Source organism: Psittacula echo (assembly GCF_963264785.1).
Source record: "Psittacula echo genome assembly, chromosome: 1".
In the NCBI taxonomy this organism is placed as follows: domain Eukaryota; kingdom Metazoa; phylum Chordata; class Aves; order Psittaciformes; family Psittacidae; genus Psittacula; species Psittacula echo.
Window position 1 is genome coordinate 114,772,500 of NC_137735.1, and position 17,519 is coordinate 114,790,018.

At 36.6% G+C, this 17,519-nt stretch overlaps 1 protein-coding gene across 8 annotated transcripts in view; it reads right to left on the minus strand.

Annotated features, from left to right (window-relative positions):
• The window catches only part of APAF1 (apoptotic peptidase activating factor 1), a 31,537-nt gene extending 14,053 nt beyond the window's left edge, over window positions 1-17,484 (minus strand). The window contains exons 1-15 of one of the 8 annotated variants that reach the window (XM_080617828.1): window positions 17,350-17,474; window positions 16,792-16,899; window positions 15,362-16,399; window positions 14,868-15,057; window positions 13,409-13,606; window positions 12,251-12,434; window positions 11,004-11,116; window positions 10,341-10,472; window positions 9,722-9,960; window positions 8,999-9,166; window positions 8,042-8,173; window positions 6,091-6,204; window positions 5,328-5,506; window positions 2,701-2,827; window positions 593-718 (exon numbers count right to left, since the gene is read on the minus strand). In XM_080617828.1, the coding sequence (XP_080473954.1) occupies window positions 593-718; window positions 2,701-2,827; window positions 5,328-5,506; window positions 6,091-6,204; window positions 8,042-8,173; window positions 8,999-9,166; window positions 9,722-9,960; window positions 10,341-10,472; window positions 11,004-11,116; window positions 12,251-12,434; window positions 13,409-13,606; window positions 14,868-15,057; window positions 15,362-15,499 (2,040 nt within the window). In that variant the 5' untranslated portion in view covers window positions 15,500-16,399; window positions 16,792-16,899; window positions 17,350-17,474. The other 7 variants (XM_080617832.1, XM_080617829.1, XM_080617827.1 and 4 more) reach the window with 7 other exon arrangements.
• Window positions 17,485-17,519: the final 35 nt, after the last annotated feature.

Here is a 17,519-nt window from a genome sequence, read left to right on the forward strand (position 1 = left end):
GCTTAAAGTACTTCATTTAAAAAAAAAAAAAATCTGAATGCTATGCTGAAATACAGATGAAGCCCTAAATCATTCTTAACACTTCAAAAATGTTTTGAAAATAAAGGGAAAGCATATATATTTACACTTATAAAAAATAAGCTACAAGGGGAAAGGGCATAATTCAGATTAGAATCTTATAAATACTGGAATTTCACAAGGGTTTTGCTACAATAGGAAATAAAATTCCTACAAATAGGAATTAAAAATTGTACATAAGTCACATGTAACCAAAAAAAAAAAAAAATATGGAAAAAGACTTTTGGATACATTCACCTCATGTTATGGATAGGATTGGACTCACATGTTCTATTTAGAGAAAAACATCTAATAGAAGTAAAATAAGTTGTAATGCTGCATAATGTAAGCATTAAGCATCTTTTATGTTTTGTAATGAATGGGCTTTTGTATTTGTTAACGGTGAATTATCCACATAAGATTTAAGATGGTTAAAAAAACCCTTTAGTCTTCAGAATCTGCTCTGCCTGATTTGGTTAAAACTGAAATTAGAATTCTTAATTTGAAAAAAAATGTCTGCTCTGAATTTCCTTACCTTCACTTTTTTGTCAGCGGAACAAGTTGCTACAAATTCACCATCTGCAGAGAAAGCGCAGCAAAGTATTTCATCATCATGGGCACTTATCTCCAGAAGTCTCTCTCCACTTTCCGCTTTAAACACCTAAAACAATAGACAATAAAAATCTTACAACTCGCATACAATTGTAAAACACAAATACAAGTCTGTTTTCTCTTAAACAGCTCTTTTTATAAAAGCTCTCCACAAAACTGGTTTACTTTTGAAAGTATTTATAATTTTAGGGAAATGAACATAATAATTATAAAAATATTTAATTTGTGCTTCAATTTTGTAAGGGTGATAGAAATTATTAGAGAAATTATTAGAGAGAAAAAGTAAAAACTGTTTTTTAAAAATAATGTGTATGAAATGTTTCATTAATGATTTTTCCTACACTTAGTCATTAAGCATAGTCCCTGTCCTTTCTTAGTACTTTCTAACAGTATCTGCAAAACACTGTATCTACTAAAAAAATCTAAACTATTCTTTAAAATATAAATTCCAGGTGTATATATAGGTAATATCCTTTAGTGGAAAGTAATAATTTCAGCAGAAATTGATGATTCAGGGAATAAACAAGGAAAAAGTTGTGAAAAGTTGTACATGATGATGCAAGTCTCAGTCTTGAGCTAGTTACAGGCAATAGAAAGACAGCTGGAGAAAACTGTTGCATCTTAATCAAAATCCCAGCATTCTGGATCTGACTTTACAATTGGGGGCGGGGAGGGAAATCAGGTCACCCTTTCCTCCTTAGATCACAAGGTGTTCTTGACAGCAGCCTCCAGGGTACCACAATTGTGAAGCCCCTGTTTTTTTCCCTTAATTTTTTCATTGAACAGGAATATCAGTGATAATGAAATGGTTAGTATTTATTCAAATAAGAACACAAATACTGAAGTAACAGGAAATGTACATTTACAGTAAATTCTGCAGAACACATGCTCTTAATATAGGAATTTTTTTTATTTTATTTTACAGAAAAAGTAGGAATAGCTTGAAAACTGAAAAGCTTAGGCCACTATTAGAAAAAAACATTAATAACTTCGAAGTTAAAGAATGAAAAAAGGATTATTGCTAGTTTTCCTATTACTTCATCAACAAAAGTTTAGTTTATATGCAATCCACAGATTTTACTTTCTTGGGTAGAAAATGAAGATAAAAATAAGCAATCTTCTCTCAATAATGAGGATATTTAGTACAGAAGCCCAGCACAGTAACTTCAGCACAGCATAAAATCAGTACACATCCATCAGGCAGCTCAAGTGGATGCCATGATCATAATATTGTAGAAGCCAGCAAATCAAAAAAATAAATAAAACCACAGTAACAATACATTAAGTAGCCAAATGAACAGCAACTAAGCACCACTAATGTTATTACTTTAGTACTCAACTTATCAAGCATCCAAAACAACACCAAAGGCTTGCAGAAGAGTTGCTCTTTTCCCTTACCTTTGACTGTCTGGAATATGGATGCTTTAACAGGTTACTGGCTGATTGCTAGTTTTCTTGAGAGCTGGCTTCCCCTCCAGGCAGACTGCTGGCAAATTTTTATTAGTCACTTTCCTCTCTGTCTCCCCTAATCCAGTTCCTAAGCACTTCAGGCCCGTTTCCAATCTAATACTGTCCTCAGCTTCAGGATTTTTCTCCCCAGATTTCTCTCTTTTGCATAAGACAATTTACTAATTAAGCACTGAAGTTACATAATGTTCATTACTACCCCACAGAAATAGCAAACCTGTAACTAAAAGCCTTGGTGTTTCTCAGTTCTATAAAGGTTTACTGTGACTGGAAATAACATTTTTGCAAGCAAATATTAAACATGCTGCGGTGCATTACTTAGGCTCACATTCATATATTCTCTGAAATCAGAGTTTAGCTTTCAAACTAGAAGATGATGCTTACTATTCTAATAACACAACTTGATGCTTATGTAATAACACATAATTTTCAATCATTTCTCTCCAATATGTTCTAGATCCCTAGTATCTCCACATAACAGCAAAAGAAAAGTGACAGAACTATTAACAAATGTTATCAAATTGGTACACAGCATCTCTTTTCACTCACGCATAGGTATCTTACCTGAAGTGTTTTATCAGCTCCACATGATGCTATTCTTTGTCTATCTTTAGAAAAGCAGGCATGGTAAACTGCATCTCTATGTGGACGAACAACCAGACGGTAGAGGTTTTTCAAGGATGTTTTATTTCTACAGGGTAAGACAGTTGATTTTAGACAAGTAGTGCCTTTCTATTATTCAAAATCTTCTATAAAAGGATAGCACTTTTTCACATCTTGAGCAGTAAGCTTTACAACAAACCAACCATCCCACTGTATCTTACCTCTCAGCCTTTATGATGAAATAGTACGGGCAAAACCAAAAAAAATCTGAGTTATTATCATCCTCCAATAGTTACAGCTTAGAGGTCAAGAAAGATAATATGTGCACGAGAAAGCAACATGTACTTTCTGGGCAAAGCTGATGCACTGCAAGACACAACCTTCCAATGATATTTTTATGATCTGATACGTGCTATTTCCAAATATAAATTTCTTCATGAGAATTCTTGTTTCTTGCAGGTTCCTTTTCAAGCTTATTCAAAAACATTCGTAAATTTGTTTAGATCTTAATAAACTTACTTAATCGATGACTTAATTCTTATCACTAGATCCTTAACATATAACTGCATTTCATTCAAAGATTAAGTACAGAATCTAGCACACCTGAAATGAGTCTTGCCTCACTTCAACAAAAAATTAGAATTTGTAGCAATCATAATCATCCTGTTTAGCCAGATCTTAATATAGAAAGTCACTGTAATAAGGTGATTTTGGTGACACTGATGCCTCTGCATTTGCAAGCATCTGCAGTAGTTTGGAAACTTCAGTCTGTCCTTCAGGTAATTTCACTTCCTCTGCAACCAACCCCTGGTAGGTAGGCATGCCATTTTCTGCCAGTGGGTTTGTGCAACTCCATCCTGAGGAGCAGTCCCCTTTGAGATACTGTCAAGTGAATTGAATGGATTGATTACTGCAAGGGTGGTGAGCCACTGGAATGGGTTGCCCAGGGAAGTTGTGAATGCTCCATCCCTGGCAGTGTTCAAGATCAGGTTGGACAGAGCCTTGAGTGACATGGTTAGGGGGAGGTGTCCCTGCCCATGGCAGGGGGGTTGGAACTAGATGATCTTAAGGTCTTTTCCAACCCTAACTATTCTATGAATAGATTGTTACAAGATTATGTTTTTTCCTAGAGTCAAAATGAATCAATGCACTTCAAGTTGTTATTGTTACCAGTTTCAAACGTCAGGCTTAGCATTTAAATATTGGATAAAACATCTCAAAGAAAGTAGCTGCACTGTAGAATGAAAGAGATTTTTCACTGCAAAATACTGACTCATCTAAGCCAACTTTTTTTTTTTTCTTTTGCATATTTTAATAAACCCAAAATTGCTGGTCAAAAGAGCAGTGTATTCACCTACATATCCTACAAACCATTTTTGGAACCTTGCCCTAGGGTGAGAGCCAGAAGCATCTGTCTCTGTTCTGCTGCTTTCACTCGTTCTTCAGCATAAGTTTCCCACACCCAAGGTGAAAATCCTGAACTACCTAGAGATTTACTCCTCTGAACTGTGCAATTTCCAGGAGTTTTTGTTAGAATTCTGTTAGCTATGCAAAATGAAACAATCAAATATTCAAAGAGAACACCTGAAATTCAAGTATGCCTGGATTAACCTGCCTAGTTATTACCATATGCCCTGGTTTCAGCTGGGATAGAGTTAATTTTCTCCCTAGGGGCTGGTAGAGTGCTGTGTTTTGGATTTAGTCTGAGAACAATGCTGATAACACACTGATGTTTTAGTTGTTATTCAGTAATGCTTATCCTGATCAAAAACCTTTCAGTCTCATGCTCTGCCAGCAAGGAGGGGCAGAAGAAGTAGAGAGGAAGTAGAGACAGGACACCTCACCCAAACTAGCCAAGGGTATTCCATACCACGTCATGCCCAGTATATAAACTGAAGGGAGTCACCCAGAAGGCCCAGATTGCTGCTCAGGTCGGGCTGGGTATCAGTCAGCAGGTGGTGAGCAACTGTATTGTGCATCACTTGTTTATTCCTTCCTCTATTTCTATTATTATTATTGTTGTTGTATTATTATATTTTACTTTTATTCCAATTATTAAAGATTTAGTTAAATAGGAGAAATTTCAAGATTGGATAGAGATTACAAAACCTTTTAGTATTTCCCATCTCACTACTTTCAAAAACTTTGCAAGTTAACACAAATGCTCTCTTTTTTAAAGTGTACATTTTACTAGAAAACCTAAAAGCATACTGTAACATAAATAAAACTTGCACTACAATGCTAACTTTAAAAAAAAAGTATTTAGAGAAATTCCAACATTTTTTATGAAATTGTTTTCATCTTTGTATAGTTATTTACAAATATTTAAATAGGAACAATCATTGAATACAAGTAAATATATTTCTCTATTTTTATGTAATTATTATTAATTTGTGGCCTGACATATCCAGAGTTCCCCTCCTCCAACAAGTTCTTTAAAATTATTTCTATTTCTTTTCCCAGAAAAAAACCCACAACTCAGCAGTTCTTAAGAAGGTGCTTCTATTAGCCATACATTGTGTTGTACATTAAATGATTTTCTTGTATCAAAGGATCAGCATATAAGCAGGTGGACTGCAGCTACTTACATCCATTCCAAATAAAATGCTTCTCTTTCTCTTTGAGCATGTAGCTTGGCTTGTTGATACACCTCTGATGTCTCTGGTTGGCAAAGACCCAGCTGTATAATGTCAGGAAATGGCTGCCGTCCAAGGAGGTGCCCATTTAAGGACAGAAATTCCTGGAAATTCTCACGTACTGTGCTATCCTATGTACAGAGCAGATAATATCCGATATCATAGAAGGAGGATTTATTTCCTAAGTCCCCTTTACTTTTTTCATTTCCTATACAGCTAATATTCCTACAGAAACACTTAATTCTATTTTTCTATTTAGTTTTATCAGCAAGTACATATGTCAAACTGAAATATTTCATTATCCTGTTCAGGAAAGCATATTATTCTTGTTTCTCAAACAAAGAATATTGGTGACAGTGATTTACTCAATAAGCAGTCAATATAACAGACTGTTCTGAGCAGCCAACAAAATTCTACATCTCAAAAGCAGACTGCTATATGTACCCACCATTAGGCATTGCTCTCCACCTTAGTTACCGAGTTCCATGGTCAATTACTCGGGTACATACTGAAGTTACAATTAAAACTGAGAACTAAGTTTTCTTAATTTTTCTCTTCCACAAGTTACAGTTTAACTTAGTATTGGTTTTATGTTTCAGTTTTTTAAGCTTTCTACATATCTGCCGTATATACATACATACAACAAAATGCAACTACAAAATAAAAAAAAAATAGTATTTGTAACAGACTGATCATTTACCTTTTAGTATCATACCTTTTGATCCAGGATTGAACTATATTCTACATATTCATGAATCAGATGAGCAGGCCCTACCAATTCAGTTTTAGCTTTAATCCAATCTAAAGAAAACATAAGATCACGGAGTTCCTACAAGAAATAAAAATTCAAGTTCAGAGCATAAGTTTCACAACAGAATCTACTTAAGGGGAAAAAGAAAAGCACAGGAAATTCATTAGGTATTTAATATGTTTTGGTTCAACTGTGTCTAGTTAATAACTTAGGCAATTTCCTTCTTTCATGCATCTTAATCAGGTATGGAAATTTTGGGTATAAAAGACTAAGCTTGTTATTTAAGTATGGCTCTTTGATACAGCTAGTCAGAGAAGGGATGGGGGTACAAAGCAGAACTTGACTTGCAGCACACAAGACCTGGCTTAAGGCAAAACTCTGAAAAAACTTCTTCTAGTCCAGACTAGCAAAGATCACTCTGCTAATATTGATCTGTTGTTCTTCCTAACAGATACTGAATTTGGATTTAAGCAAAAAAAAAAAACCTGTTATAGTTGCATTTAACTTAGAAAAAAAGGTTATTTAAAAGGCAATCTGAAACTGCAAATAGAATTATGACAATAGAACATTTCATTTGGGAGGGACCTACAACAATCATCTCTAGTCCAACTGCCTAGCCAATTCAGGGCTGACCAAAAACTAAAGCATCTTGTTAAGCGCATTGCCCAAATGCTTCTTAAAACAGGCTTGGGGCATTGAACATCCCTCTAGAAAGCCTGTTTGAGTGTTGAACCACCATCTCAGTAGAGAAACGCTTCCTAATGTCCAGCCTAAACCTCCCCTGGTGCAGCTTTTAAGCATTTCTATGTGTCCTATCCCAAGGAGAAGAGATCAGAACCTCCCTTTCCACTTTTCCTACTCAGTAAGCTGTAGAGAACAATGAGGTCAGCCCTCAGCCTCTTTTTTCTCCAAACCAGTCACTTCCAAATTCCTCAGCTACTCCTCAAATGACATTCTTTCCAGCCCCCTCACCAACTTTGTTGTCCTCCTCTGAGTGCATTCAAGGACCTTCATACTTAAATTGTGGGGCCCAGAACTGCACACTGTACTTGAAGTGAGGCTGCATCAACGCTGAATACAGCAAGATAATCACTTCTCTTGAGCAGCTGGTTTTACTGTCTTGGATGCACCCCAGGATTCAAGTTTGCCCTCTGGGCTACCAGGACACACTGCTGACTCTTGTTGAGCCTGCTGTCAACCAGATCCCTTTCTGCAGGCCTGCTCTCCAGCCACTCCTCTCCTAGCTTATACTTGTGTCCATCCTAGGTGTAGAATCCAGCATTTGGACTTCCTAAATTTCATCCCATTAATCACTGTTCAATCCTCCAATCTATCTAGGTCCCTCTGAAAGGCCTCTTGTCCCTCAAGAGAGTCAACAGCACCTCCCAGTTTGGTGCCATCATCAAACTTGCTAATGGTGCATTCAATTCAAAATCATTGATAAAAATATTGAACAGGTGTGGCCCTTAAATTGAAACCTGAGGAACACCAGTGTATCCTCTCATCTCACAGTTAGATGACTTATCCAGAAGGATGCTGTGGGGGACAGTATCAAAAGCCTTATTAAAGTCCATTAAAAAGCTACATCTACTGTAGTTAAGCCTGGGTTTTTAAGAAAGGTTAGAGAAGATTTCTTAGCAAAGCTTCTTAAAAAGGAAAAGAAAAATACAAGCCATTATGATACAAAATGCGAAAACATCTTAAGAACTGGTTGAAAAGATAAGACACAAAAGGTAGAAATACAGTAGTTTTCATAACAGACAGTGAATATCAGTGGAGTGCCTAAAGGATTTTATGTTGAGTGTTTACCTATCTGCTCCAAAGCCTGGGAGAAGAGAGGTTCAAGTGAGAAAAAGCCAGGGAGAAAGTCTAGGTGGGTCAAGAAGGGAAACAGAGGGCACTAGTCAGAACTCACCTTTTGCATGTTGGCACCAGCCATATGGTACGCTAGGAAGTTGTACCAGTACATGCAATCCTCTTGAGATGGAACAGGTGTATTATGTTTGTAATATTTCTTGTACTGATTTACGATGTTTTTATGTAGCTCCTGCAATGTGAATCAAAACACTATTAACTATCAGTTAACACTATGCCAAGGTATGGATTGTTTTCAGTATTGAGAAAGTACTATTAATATTATACTGTATATAGTTTTGAGGAATAATATTACTATTATTTCTCAATTGTAGTACATTAACTAATAAACCAACAAAAGCTCACTTTCCAAAACTGTACACTTTACCTAATTTATCATTTAAAACTTCTCCAGAAACATTCTCCGGATACCAAAAGACAGAAAACGAAGCTGTTAACCTTCCTTCTCAGGCCAAGAACAGCTATCAAATCACTCTTCACATTAAATGTGGATAGCTGACAAAAAAAGACCCTTACATATATAAATCTAAAGCAAGTGTAATAACTTGCATTTTCTTCATATCTACTCTTTTTGCCCTATCCTTCAGAACCAATAAATTTATTTGGTACAAGTTACAGGTCTTCTCCCTGCAACTATTGCCTTAAATTGAAAATAGCATTTCTCTGTATTGAAGAAGAAACTTGCTATTCTGGTAGGGTCTTGATGCCTTTGGAATTACCAGTGGGACTTTCCATCTCCTGCTGGAAATGTCTTGACAGAAAAGTTATGGATATAGACTCTTCTCTCAGTTTAGTTTCTTAGCTCCAAATGGAACCATCAGGAAATCACTCCACAGTTTCAAGTTGAAAATAAATTCTTTTAATTAGCCAGCATTAAGTTTAACTGCATTGTGGACCTATTCTATGAACCTACTCTGGATACCATTTAACAAAGCAACGTTTTCTGAAGAATTCCTAGCTTTGGAGAGTAAAGTGAATAGATTAGTCAATACCCTACCTGAAGCTGGTTGCGATTCTTCTCTGTAAGAAAGTCAAGCTGAAGATCATGTAAATAATAATGAAATGACTTCCCATTACGATCACAGAACAACAGCGATTTGTTAACAAATTCCTGTAGTATATCTTCAACTTCTTCAGTTTCCATATCCCAAAGAATGCAGAGAACCTACAAAAAGCACATTAAGAGAGAAAAGAATCAGAACTAACGGGAAATATGACTTGAATGAATATCATAACAGGCTACCAATTAGCTGACAACAAAACACATGCTAACAGATATAGATATATTACCATTTGTAATAAATTCAGTAACTTACCAATTGTTCCAGACCAAACTATAGAACAGATAATACAAGTTAACCCATCTTTTGTCTATTTGTGCTGATTTATGGTGATCCTATCTTTTTCTTAAATGAGACAAATTTCACAAAGCAGTTTTTAAGCCTTTAGAGAGCTCAATTACAATCTAATTTACAAGCTGTATATGGAATACACATTAAACTTAAACATTATAAATACATTTTTTCAGTTAAATTTTTTGTTTCACTACTGACAATAAAAGTCAGGATGCAATAATGGACCTGACCTACCCAATCTAGCAATTACTTTTAAGTTACATACAGCATAAGTTATACACAACAATTACAAATTATACGGATTCTTTAAAGTTATTTTTTGTACCTCACTAAAAATGCTGAGATTTCTACATTGCTGTTATTACCTTAGTAGGTACTTTAACATCTTTTGGGAGGATAGAGAGGTCTTTATAGTAGTCCTTGTAATTGTCATTCAGTTGCTCAACACTTATGGACATTGCTTCATCAAGAGCTTCATAATCATAAGAAGAAGATTTTCTTATTCTTTTAAACTGCTTATTCTGCAGCTGTTTGAGATAGTATTCCCAGCGACTAGGAAAGTCTCTTAACAATGCACCTATCAAGGATATCACAAGAGGAGAACCTGAAGGAAAAGATTAAATTAATCTTAGAGGTTTTCAGGAATACAATCCCATGGTTAGTCAAAGAGGCTGAATAAACCAGATAATTTCCCCAATATGTTGATTAAATTCTTCAGGTGTGGAGAACAGACAAACAAAACATGACATCTAAAAAGTTACCAAAATCAAGTGTAATAGGGGATCAGGGAAAAGATACTCTGAAAAAAACTGCTCAAGAATGAATGAGACACTCCTATTTAGTCAAAAAGTATTTACACAGCATTTCTGTTTTACTTAAGGTGTACAGTATTAAAGCATGTTCACTCCTCCATTTTTAAGTCAAAACCTAGAAGAAAAACATACACTCAGTGCTAAATGATATGTTTAAGAGTGGTAAGTATACCTTTGCATTCTCTTACAAGGCAGTTAGCTTGTTCTGGCAACTCTGATATTTTCATATTCACAAATAGGGATAAAATCTCCAGTCCTTTCTCATGTGCTAATCCACTTTCCACATGAACCTCGTATTTATTGCCTAGACATAGAAACATGGAAACATTTTAAAAAAACATTAAAATTCCTATGAAATTGAGAGTATTTTCCAAGCAAAATCTGGAGCAAAGGACCTAGCTCATGATTTTTTTGCATAGTATTTTATATGCTTAGTATTAAGAAGACTATAAATTCCACTATCAGAATCAAGTTTGCCTTATAGAGACAAAAAATTTAGACTATAATCTAAGAATTAGAAATGCATTATGGGCACATTGTAGCACTGACTACTTAATAGCATAATCACCCTATAGCAGCAGTGTCGCAGAGGTTAATTTATCCTGTTCAGAATCACAGCACTCTTCAGTGTAGACATACAACTTTCAGGGTAACATATAACATTTTATTCACAAAGAGCATAAAGTCTTACAGGGCAGAATTTTAAACCTTGTGCACAAGACGACAGACACAGATTCTACCAGGTTCTTTAAAAAAATAAAATAAAATCACAAGAACAAACTGCATACATATACACACAAAACCCGTGGTTGCAGCACAGAAAGCTGTTCCTTACCTGCCACAGTGTCTGTCACGCTCCTGTCCCTGCTGGTGATAAGAACCTGACATTGATTATCAAATGCTTTTAATACCCAGGAATCCCAAACGTCATCCAGGATCAAAAGAGATCTAATGCAAGAAGAAATATTGCAGATTTCAGATCAGCTATTAGTGCTACAATACAGTATTACATCTTAATAATGAAAGAAAATTTTCAGAATTTATAATGTATCACTGAATAATTTTTTTATATAAATAAGTAAATTATCTTATTCCTCTTATGAAGGAATTGTCTTGGATGCTGAGGTTCTTTTTACATAAGCAACATTTTATAGTGACTTCCTATTCAAATCCTATGGCTAGTCACATTTCTAGGTTACTATACAGAATCTCACCAGAATAATGTACCTGCCTATATCTAACACAGAAGCTACCCAAAACTGGTTTTAAAATGTTCCAAGGGAGTAAGAAGTCAAAAGGATTGGCTAGCAAGCAGATTTACGAAACAAAATAGCAGTTATTTGCATTCTGTGTGTTTTGTGGAGGAAAGAAAAGCTATTGAAACCAAATCTTACAACTTGTTTACATGTACCGCCCTTTTTTGGTCTTAAGGAATGGAATTTTCAAGCTACACCAGTCTGTAGTTAAATTGTTCAATTGTCACTGAAGCATGCCAAGACATTTTTCTTCAGCTAAATGATGCTTATGCCATCAATTATTATAAATTAGGATTTTATTCTTTATGAAGGATACACATTATGCCACATTTTCAAAGCTGCATATGTCTTGGATACCCATATCTCATTTTTATACAGTTTCTCTATTAACACTTTTTGATAAATCAGAGGGTTTACAAGAATACTACCACAGCCATAAATGACTCAGTTTGTGGTACACAAATACAGTACTGCACTACACATCTGCCACTAGCTTCTATTTACCTTTCAATTTTTGAACACTTATCTGAACTTACTTATTCTTATCATATGTAAGTCAATAATTTTGAAAATTTTAACAGGAATGCCTATTACAGAATTAAATTTCTAGAACTACTCATAGCTTCACCTTGAATAACACTTCCTAATTATTTACAGTAAAACAGGAAAAGGGGAAGCAAAAAGAGTTAGGAAGCTGGTATTAAAAACAAAAATACACACCAGAGAGACATGCAAGCACAACACAGACATCTTAGATGATTAGATCAAAGATAATCTGTGAAGTTTTATCAGTTAAAAAAATAGTGTTTTATTCTACTGACATCACCTGTGATATTTGCGTAGCATCAGCAAACGAAGACGATCTTTAGCCTCCTCAATGTTAAGTGGTGGCCTTTGTGAAAGAGTGGAGTCATGTTCTAATCTACTACAGAGATTCTGAAGTTTTATTAGGAGTCCTGCTTTGTCCTGTTTTCCAACAGAAACCCAGTGAACTCCTCCCGGAAAATAACCTAACAAGAAAAGCAATATTAATCATGCTATACACTTAATATCAGAAATATTTAATAGCAGCTTACTATAGCAATCAATAACTCAATTTCAATTAAAATATAAAAGTTCATAGCCTATTGGAAACCAACCTTACGACTTCACCATTAACACAGAAGGATAGTTCTACAAGACCGCTATTTTTTAAAGAACAGGTTCTACAGGGCAAGTTCCCACAGAGAATTCACACCATCACTGATGCTGTCACCCCTCCTCTCTATATGCCTTCCTGCCTGTCCCTTTACAATCCCTGCCGCATCCACCTTCCTAGTAGTCGGACTTAACGTTTAGTTTAATAACTCTCTACTACTGCAGGAGTTCAAAGTTTGGTATGTGAATATCATCCCAAAACAGTGAACAAGCAGGCATCTAGAAGAGTCAGCTGTAGCAGAGGATGCTGTAGACTCTATCACTAGATCAAGCTTTCTAATGCCAAAGTCCCTCTTTCTCCTCAGTGCCCTATGGTGGGGGGAGAATAATCATTAAATGGTTTCACTTCTGATCTGCTTTAAGCTAAGGTGATACTAGTGTAATCAACCCACAAACGCTCGCTGTTATAAAAACATATGCAAAAGATAGAGCAAGATTTTTTAAACTCATGTAACAAGGAGAACAGTCTAAGGACTTAATGAGCAATGCCCAAAAGGACTATAAATTAGATATGATGCTTCTACTCTCATAAGCGAAAGCAGATTCCAAGGTAAAGAGCTATTCGGAATCTTTTCTCATAAATTAATAAAAGACTTAGTGACCTAGAGCACTGAATGGTTATGAAAGCTGCAAGTTGCAAGGAAACATTTTGGAAGTACCTAAGGAATTTAGAAACCTAATTCCTGAATTACTTTCAAGATTACATATGATACTTTACCATGTATGTCCAATACGCATACACCTGTAGTCATTTTTATAAAAAATATACATGTTTTTCTAAAAGTACCTTCCAAGAGATGATGATCCCTTAATGCTTCTGCTGTTAAGACAGTCTTCCCACAACCTGCCATTCCATAAACTGTGACCCAGCCTGGATCACTTCCCAAGCAGCACAGCTTCTGTTTAATAGCATCTACCAGTTCTGGCCGAGTGACAAACACAACAGGTCTCTGTGGTACACCTCCTTCGCAGAGAACTGTCTTAACTGAAGTTAAAAAATGAGAAACATGAAAATAAGAAGTAACTTTTAAATGTGATGCCTCTTCAAACCAAACCGAACAACTCCCCACCCCAACAACTCTACCCTCACCTCATGTCCCTGACAACTGTTCTAAAAACTACTCGACTCACAGCACCAAATACTGAAAAAACACTGCTTTTTAAAAATAAATTACTTAACAGGCAACTAACTTCCCACTTACAGTAGTGTTCCAATCATTAACTACATACAAGGCAAGCTAGTTGCATCAATCCCTAGAAGTGAAAAGATAATTAACAGCTCCAGTAGAAACTGCGGTAAACGCAAGAGCTCTGCTATACCCAAAAATCAGGTCACTTTCTCAGCCAGAAGTTACTGACGTATGCATGCAGCAGAAAAGAAAGCATGCTTTGTAAGGTTTTACTTAGTAATTAACAACAGCACGGCATTGTGGTTTAAGCAAGACTTCCTTTCATTTAAGCTAAGATAGCATGACTTGCAATGGAGCAGGTAAAGCATAGCAGGAAAGAAAATGTGCACTTTATCACAAAGTGGCCATACGCAGTGCCGTATTATACTGATAAACTCTGGTAATTCTTACTTGAGTAATCAAAATTCCACATGCCTATGACACTTCTTAAAATGTAGCATGCCAGTAAATATGGCAGTTACTCATATATGCAGTTAGACAGCTCTTCCTGCTAGAAACTACCAAGTTATTTCATGTCAGTCAAAGATGATACTGATGACAAAATAGGTAAAAGTTGGGAATTTATGTAGGGTAACGGAAACATCTGGTGGAGAGAATTAACAACCTAATAACAAGATCAGCTATTGGAATGTAGGCTGAGAGACTACAGACTACTCTTCAAGATAAGCATCAAAATTTTGGAGGCTACAACTTTTTCTGTTAATTTCAACTTTAATATATACAGTAAATCTTTCTTTCACATACAACAAAAATGTTACCATTTAGAGAAAATAGCGAGAGCTTCAGGTTTCCTTCTTTTAAAATACATACTAATTATATGAACATTTTCCAGATAACCTACAAAAGTCATAACTGTTGTTAACTTTCCTGCCATATTAAATATATGAAATACAGAAAATACTACTACCACTACAACTACTACAATATCAAAACAAGTGAACACACCAACTACTCCTTTTTCATTGGAACAGGTATTACAGACAGTCACTTAGCAAAGAATAAAAAAGGCAACTTGTCTTTACTTTCACGCACAAGGATTGCTGTAGTTACACTGACCGTGTGAAGTCATTCCATCCATTGAGCTCTTTCTGTTACCAGAGGAGACAGCAGGGATGCCATCCTGAAGAAGTGCAGCAAGATCACTGTATCCTTCATGAAGTAGTGCATTATAGAATGATCTATATGAATTATTATCTTTTGTAAGAATAATGTTTATTAGCATTGCTGCTCGCTCCTTCTGTGTATTCTAGGGAATAAAAAAAACACCCAAGAAAACATTAAAAGAGATGTCATATAGAACTAAGAGACCTTAGAACTTGTCTAATCTATTACTCTGTCAATTATAGACTGTTTATAGTTCCAGAAACAGCCTTCAACTTGACCAAGCCCTTAACTCAATACTATAAAGTGCAATAAAAACTGCATGCTAAGCATATGCTTAAGAATTTCCTGAATCCAGAAATGAGACAGACAGAAATTACTATTTTTAAAACAATGATATAACAGGTGAGTAGACTAGGAAGATAAAAAACAGTGAGAGACAGTTCTACCTGTTGTTTTACTCTCTCCTCCTCCTGTAAGGTTAGCACTTCATCAGAAATCATACGATCCATAATATAGGAAGTCTTGATGTCTTTTTCCAATGCTTGGCGATTCATAAGTAAATAATTTCTACTCTTGACATCCATATTTCTTCAGTGTGAAAAAGAGAAGGAGGGGAAGTCAAGTTGGAACCAGAACATAACTTACAAGTACAAGGAAAAAATTTTTAAAACACCTTATGAAACATTGTTTTGAACTCGGAAAAAGTAGCACAGCATCTGCATTAGTGGAAGACAGAGTGAATCTTCAGGCAAGCTCATATTACAAACTGCAGAAAGCTAAAAAATGTAGTTTTTTTTTTTTTTACCTTCTGCCTTGATAAAGAGACTTGACTACCTGTTATATGAATTTAATTATACTGTTTATGACTCACTAGTCTAGCTCAGCTAGACAGTACAGTATCATTGCAAAAACATTGGGGAAATCTAATACTTTTTTTCAACAGAATAAAAAAGGTGCATTAAAAGTTAAGTTGTAATAGTTCACAAGCTACTGTGAACATTAATTCTTGAAACACTGTTTAGATGCCATATGCTATCATGTTTAATAAAACTATATAGCTGAGTGTTGCTGTAATTAATCTGGCTACAATATTTCTCTGATTGCTCCACTTGGAGGCATATAAAGTGGGTATAAAAAGCATTTCAATCTTTAACGATTATTACACTCATAGTAAAACTTTTGTGTTCACTACACGAATGGAAGTTTTCATTAAAAAAGCTGATATGTACTACTAATTCTGAAAAAAAGAAGAAAGTCTGAGTTGCTTTTCACATTTCTATGGATTTATGTTTACGAACACTTGCAGAACTAAAGAATCACAGCCTGTGCAGTCTAGTATTCTAGGAACTTCCTAAATGTCTCCATGAAAAATATTTTCTCCCCACCCCCTACATCCCTCAAATTTTTGAAGTCCTTGGATCATGTGAGTGGGACAGCAGGATGAGAAAGACGACTGGTTTCATGGCTGACATCACTGGGCAGAACTAGAACAGAAAATAAAATTCCAATATACCAAATCCCATGAGATAAACTTGATGCTGTCTCCAAGTTCAGGACTTCATACAGGTACACTCACATCTTGACATATGATGGAAGATGGAGCACTCAACACTGCCAGTGACTGAGCTACACCTTACTTGCAGCATTTGATGTATAACTATAAACTTGCATTCTTCCTCTCTGTCATTAAAAACAAAAGTGTCTGAAGACAAGAGGAGGAAACTACTGCCTACTACATAAAGGTTTTCTAGAAGTGATCAGCTGTGAGTCCCAAATGATCCCCCCAATCACACAATCCCTGCACAAAGAAAGGCTCCATAGGTAATTGCAAACTTCTCCACGGAGCAACTACAAAGCTGGCAGCAGAAGCGCTCACCTTCTTCACTCCTTCCTTCAGGAGCCGGGTAGATGCAGAACAGCTGTCTCTAGAGCAGCCCAAGCCGGAGCACCTCTTTCACCGTATTCACAGAATAACCTATTTCCACTGAAAATTATGTGATTGGGAAAATCTTACACCCTCCCCTGGCCGCCACCGCACCGCTCAGGAGCAGGGACGGGAACGCTCTCCAGTCGAAAGAAAAGTGCAGGTTAAAAATAAATAACTAAATTATAATTAAGCCACCAGTGAGACAAATACAAAACGAAAGCACCACGCGAGCAGAAAACAAAGGCTTACCTCAGACACAGACACGCCTCGCCATTACCAGCCGCAGGGAAAACGAAAGAGAAACCGGAGCGCCCAAACCAACCCCCGCTGGGCCAGGGAGCTCTGCCCGGCCGCTACCGCAACCTGCCCCCGGGTCAGGGGAACAAGCCGTCTCTAAGGCACACAGCTAGGGGCCGCTGGATGGAATCAGCCTCAGGGCACCGTGGCGAAACCGTCCCGCCCTGCCTGCCCTACCTTGCCCGTCCGCTTCCCTCCCGGGCGACTCACCTGGCTGGCAGCGCGGCCGTCAGGAGCCGCCAGCAACAACTTCTCGCCTCGCCCTGAGAAGCCGCTGCCCGGCAGCGGGGAAGCAGCGCGCCTCGACTACTTCCTCCTTCCGGGCCCAGGGGTGGGATAAGAGCCGACTCGGCCCGCTCCCCTCTGCGGCAGCCGCCAGC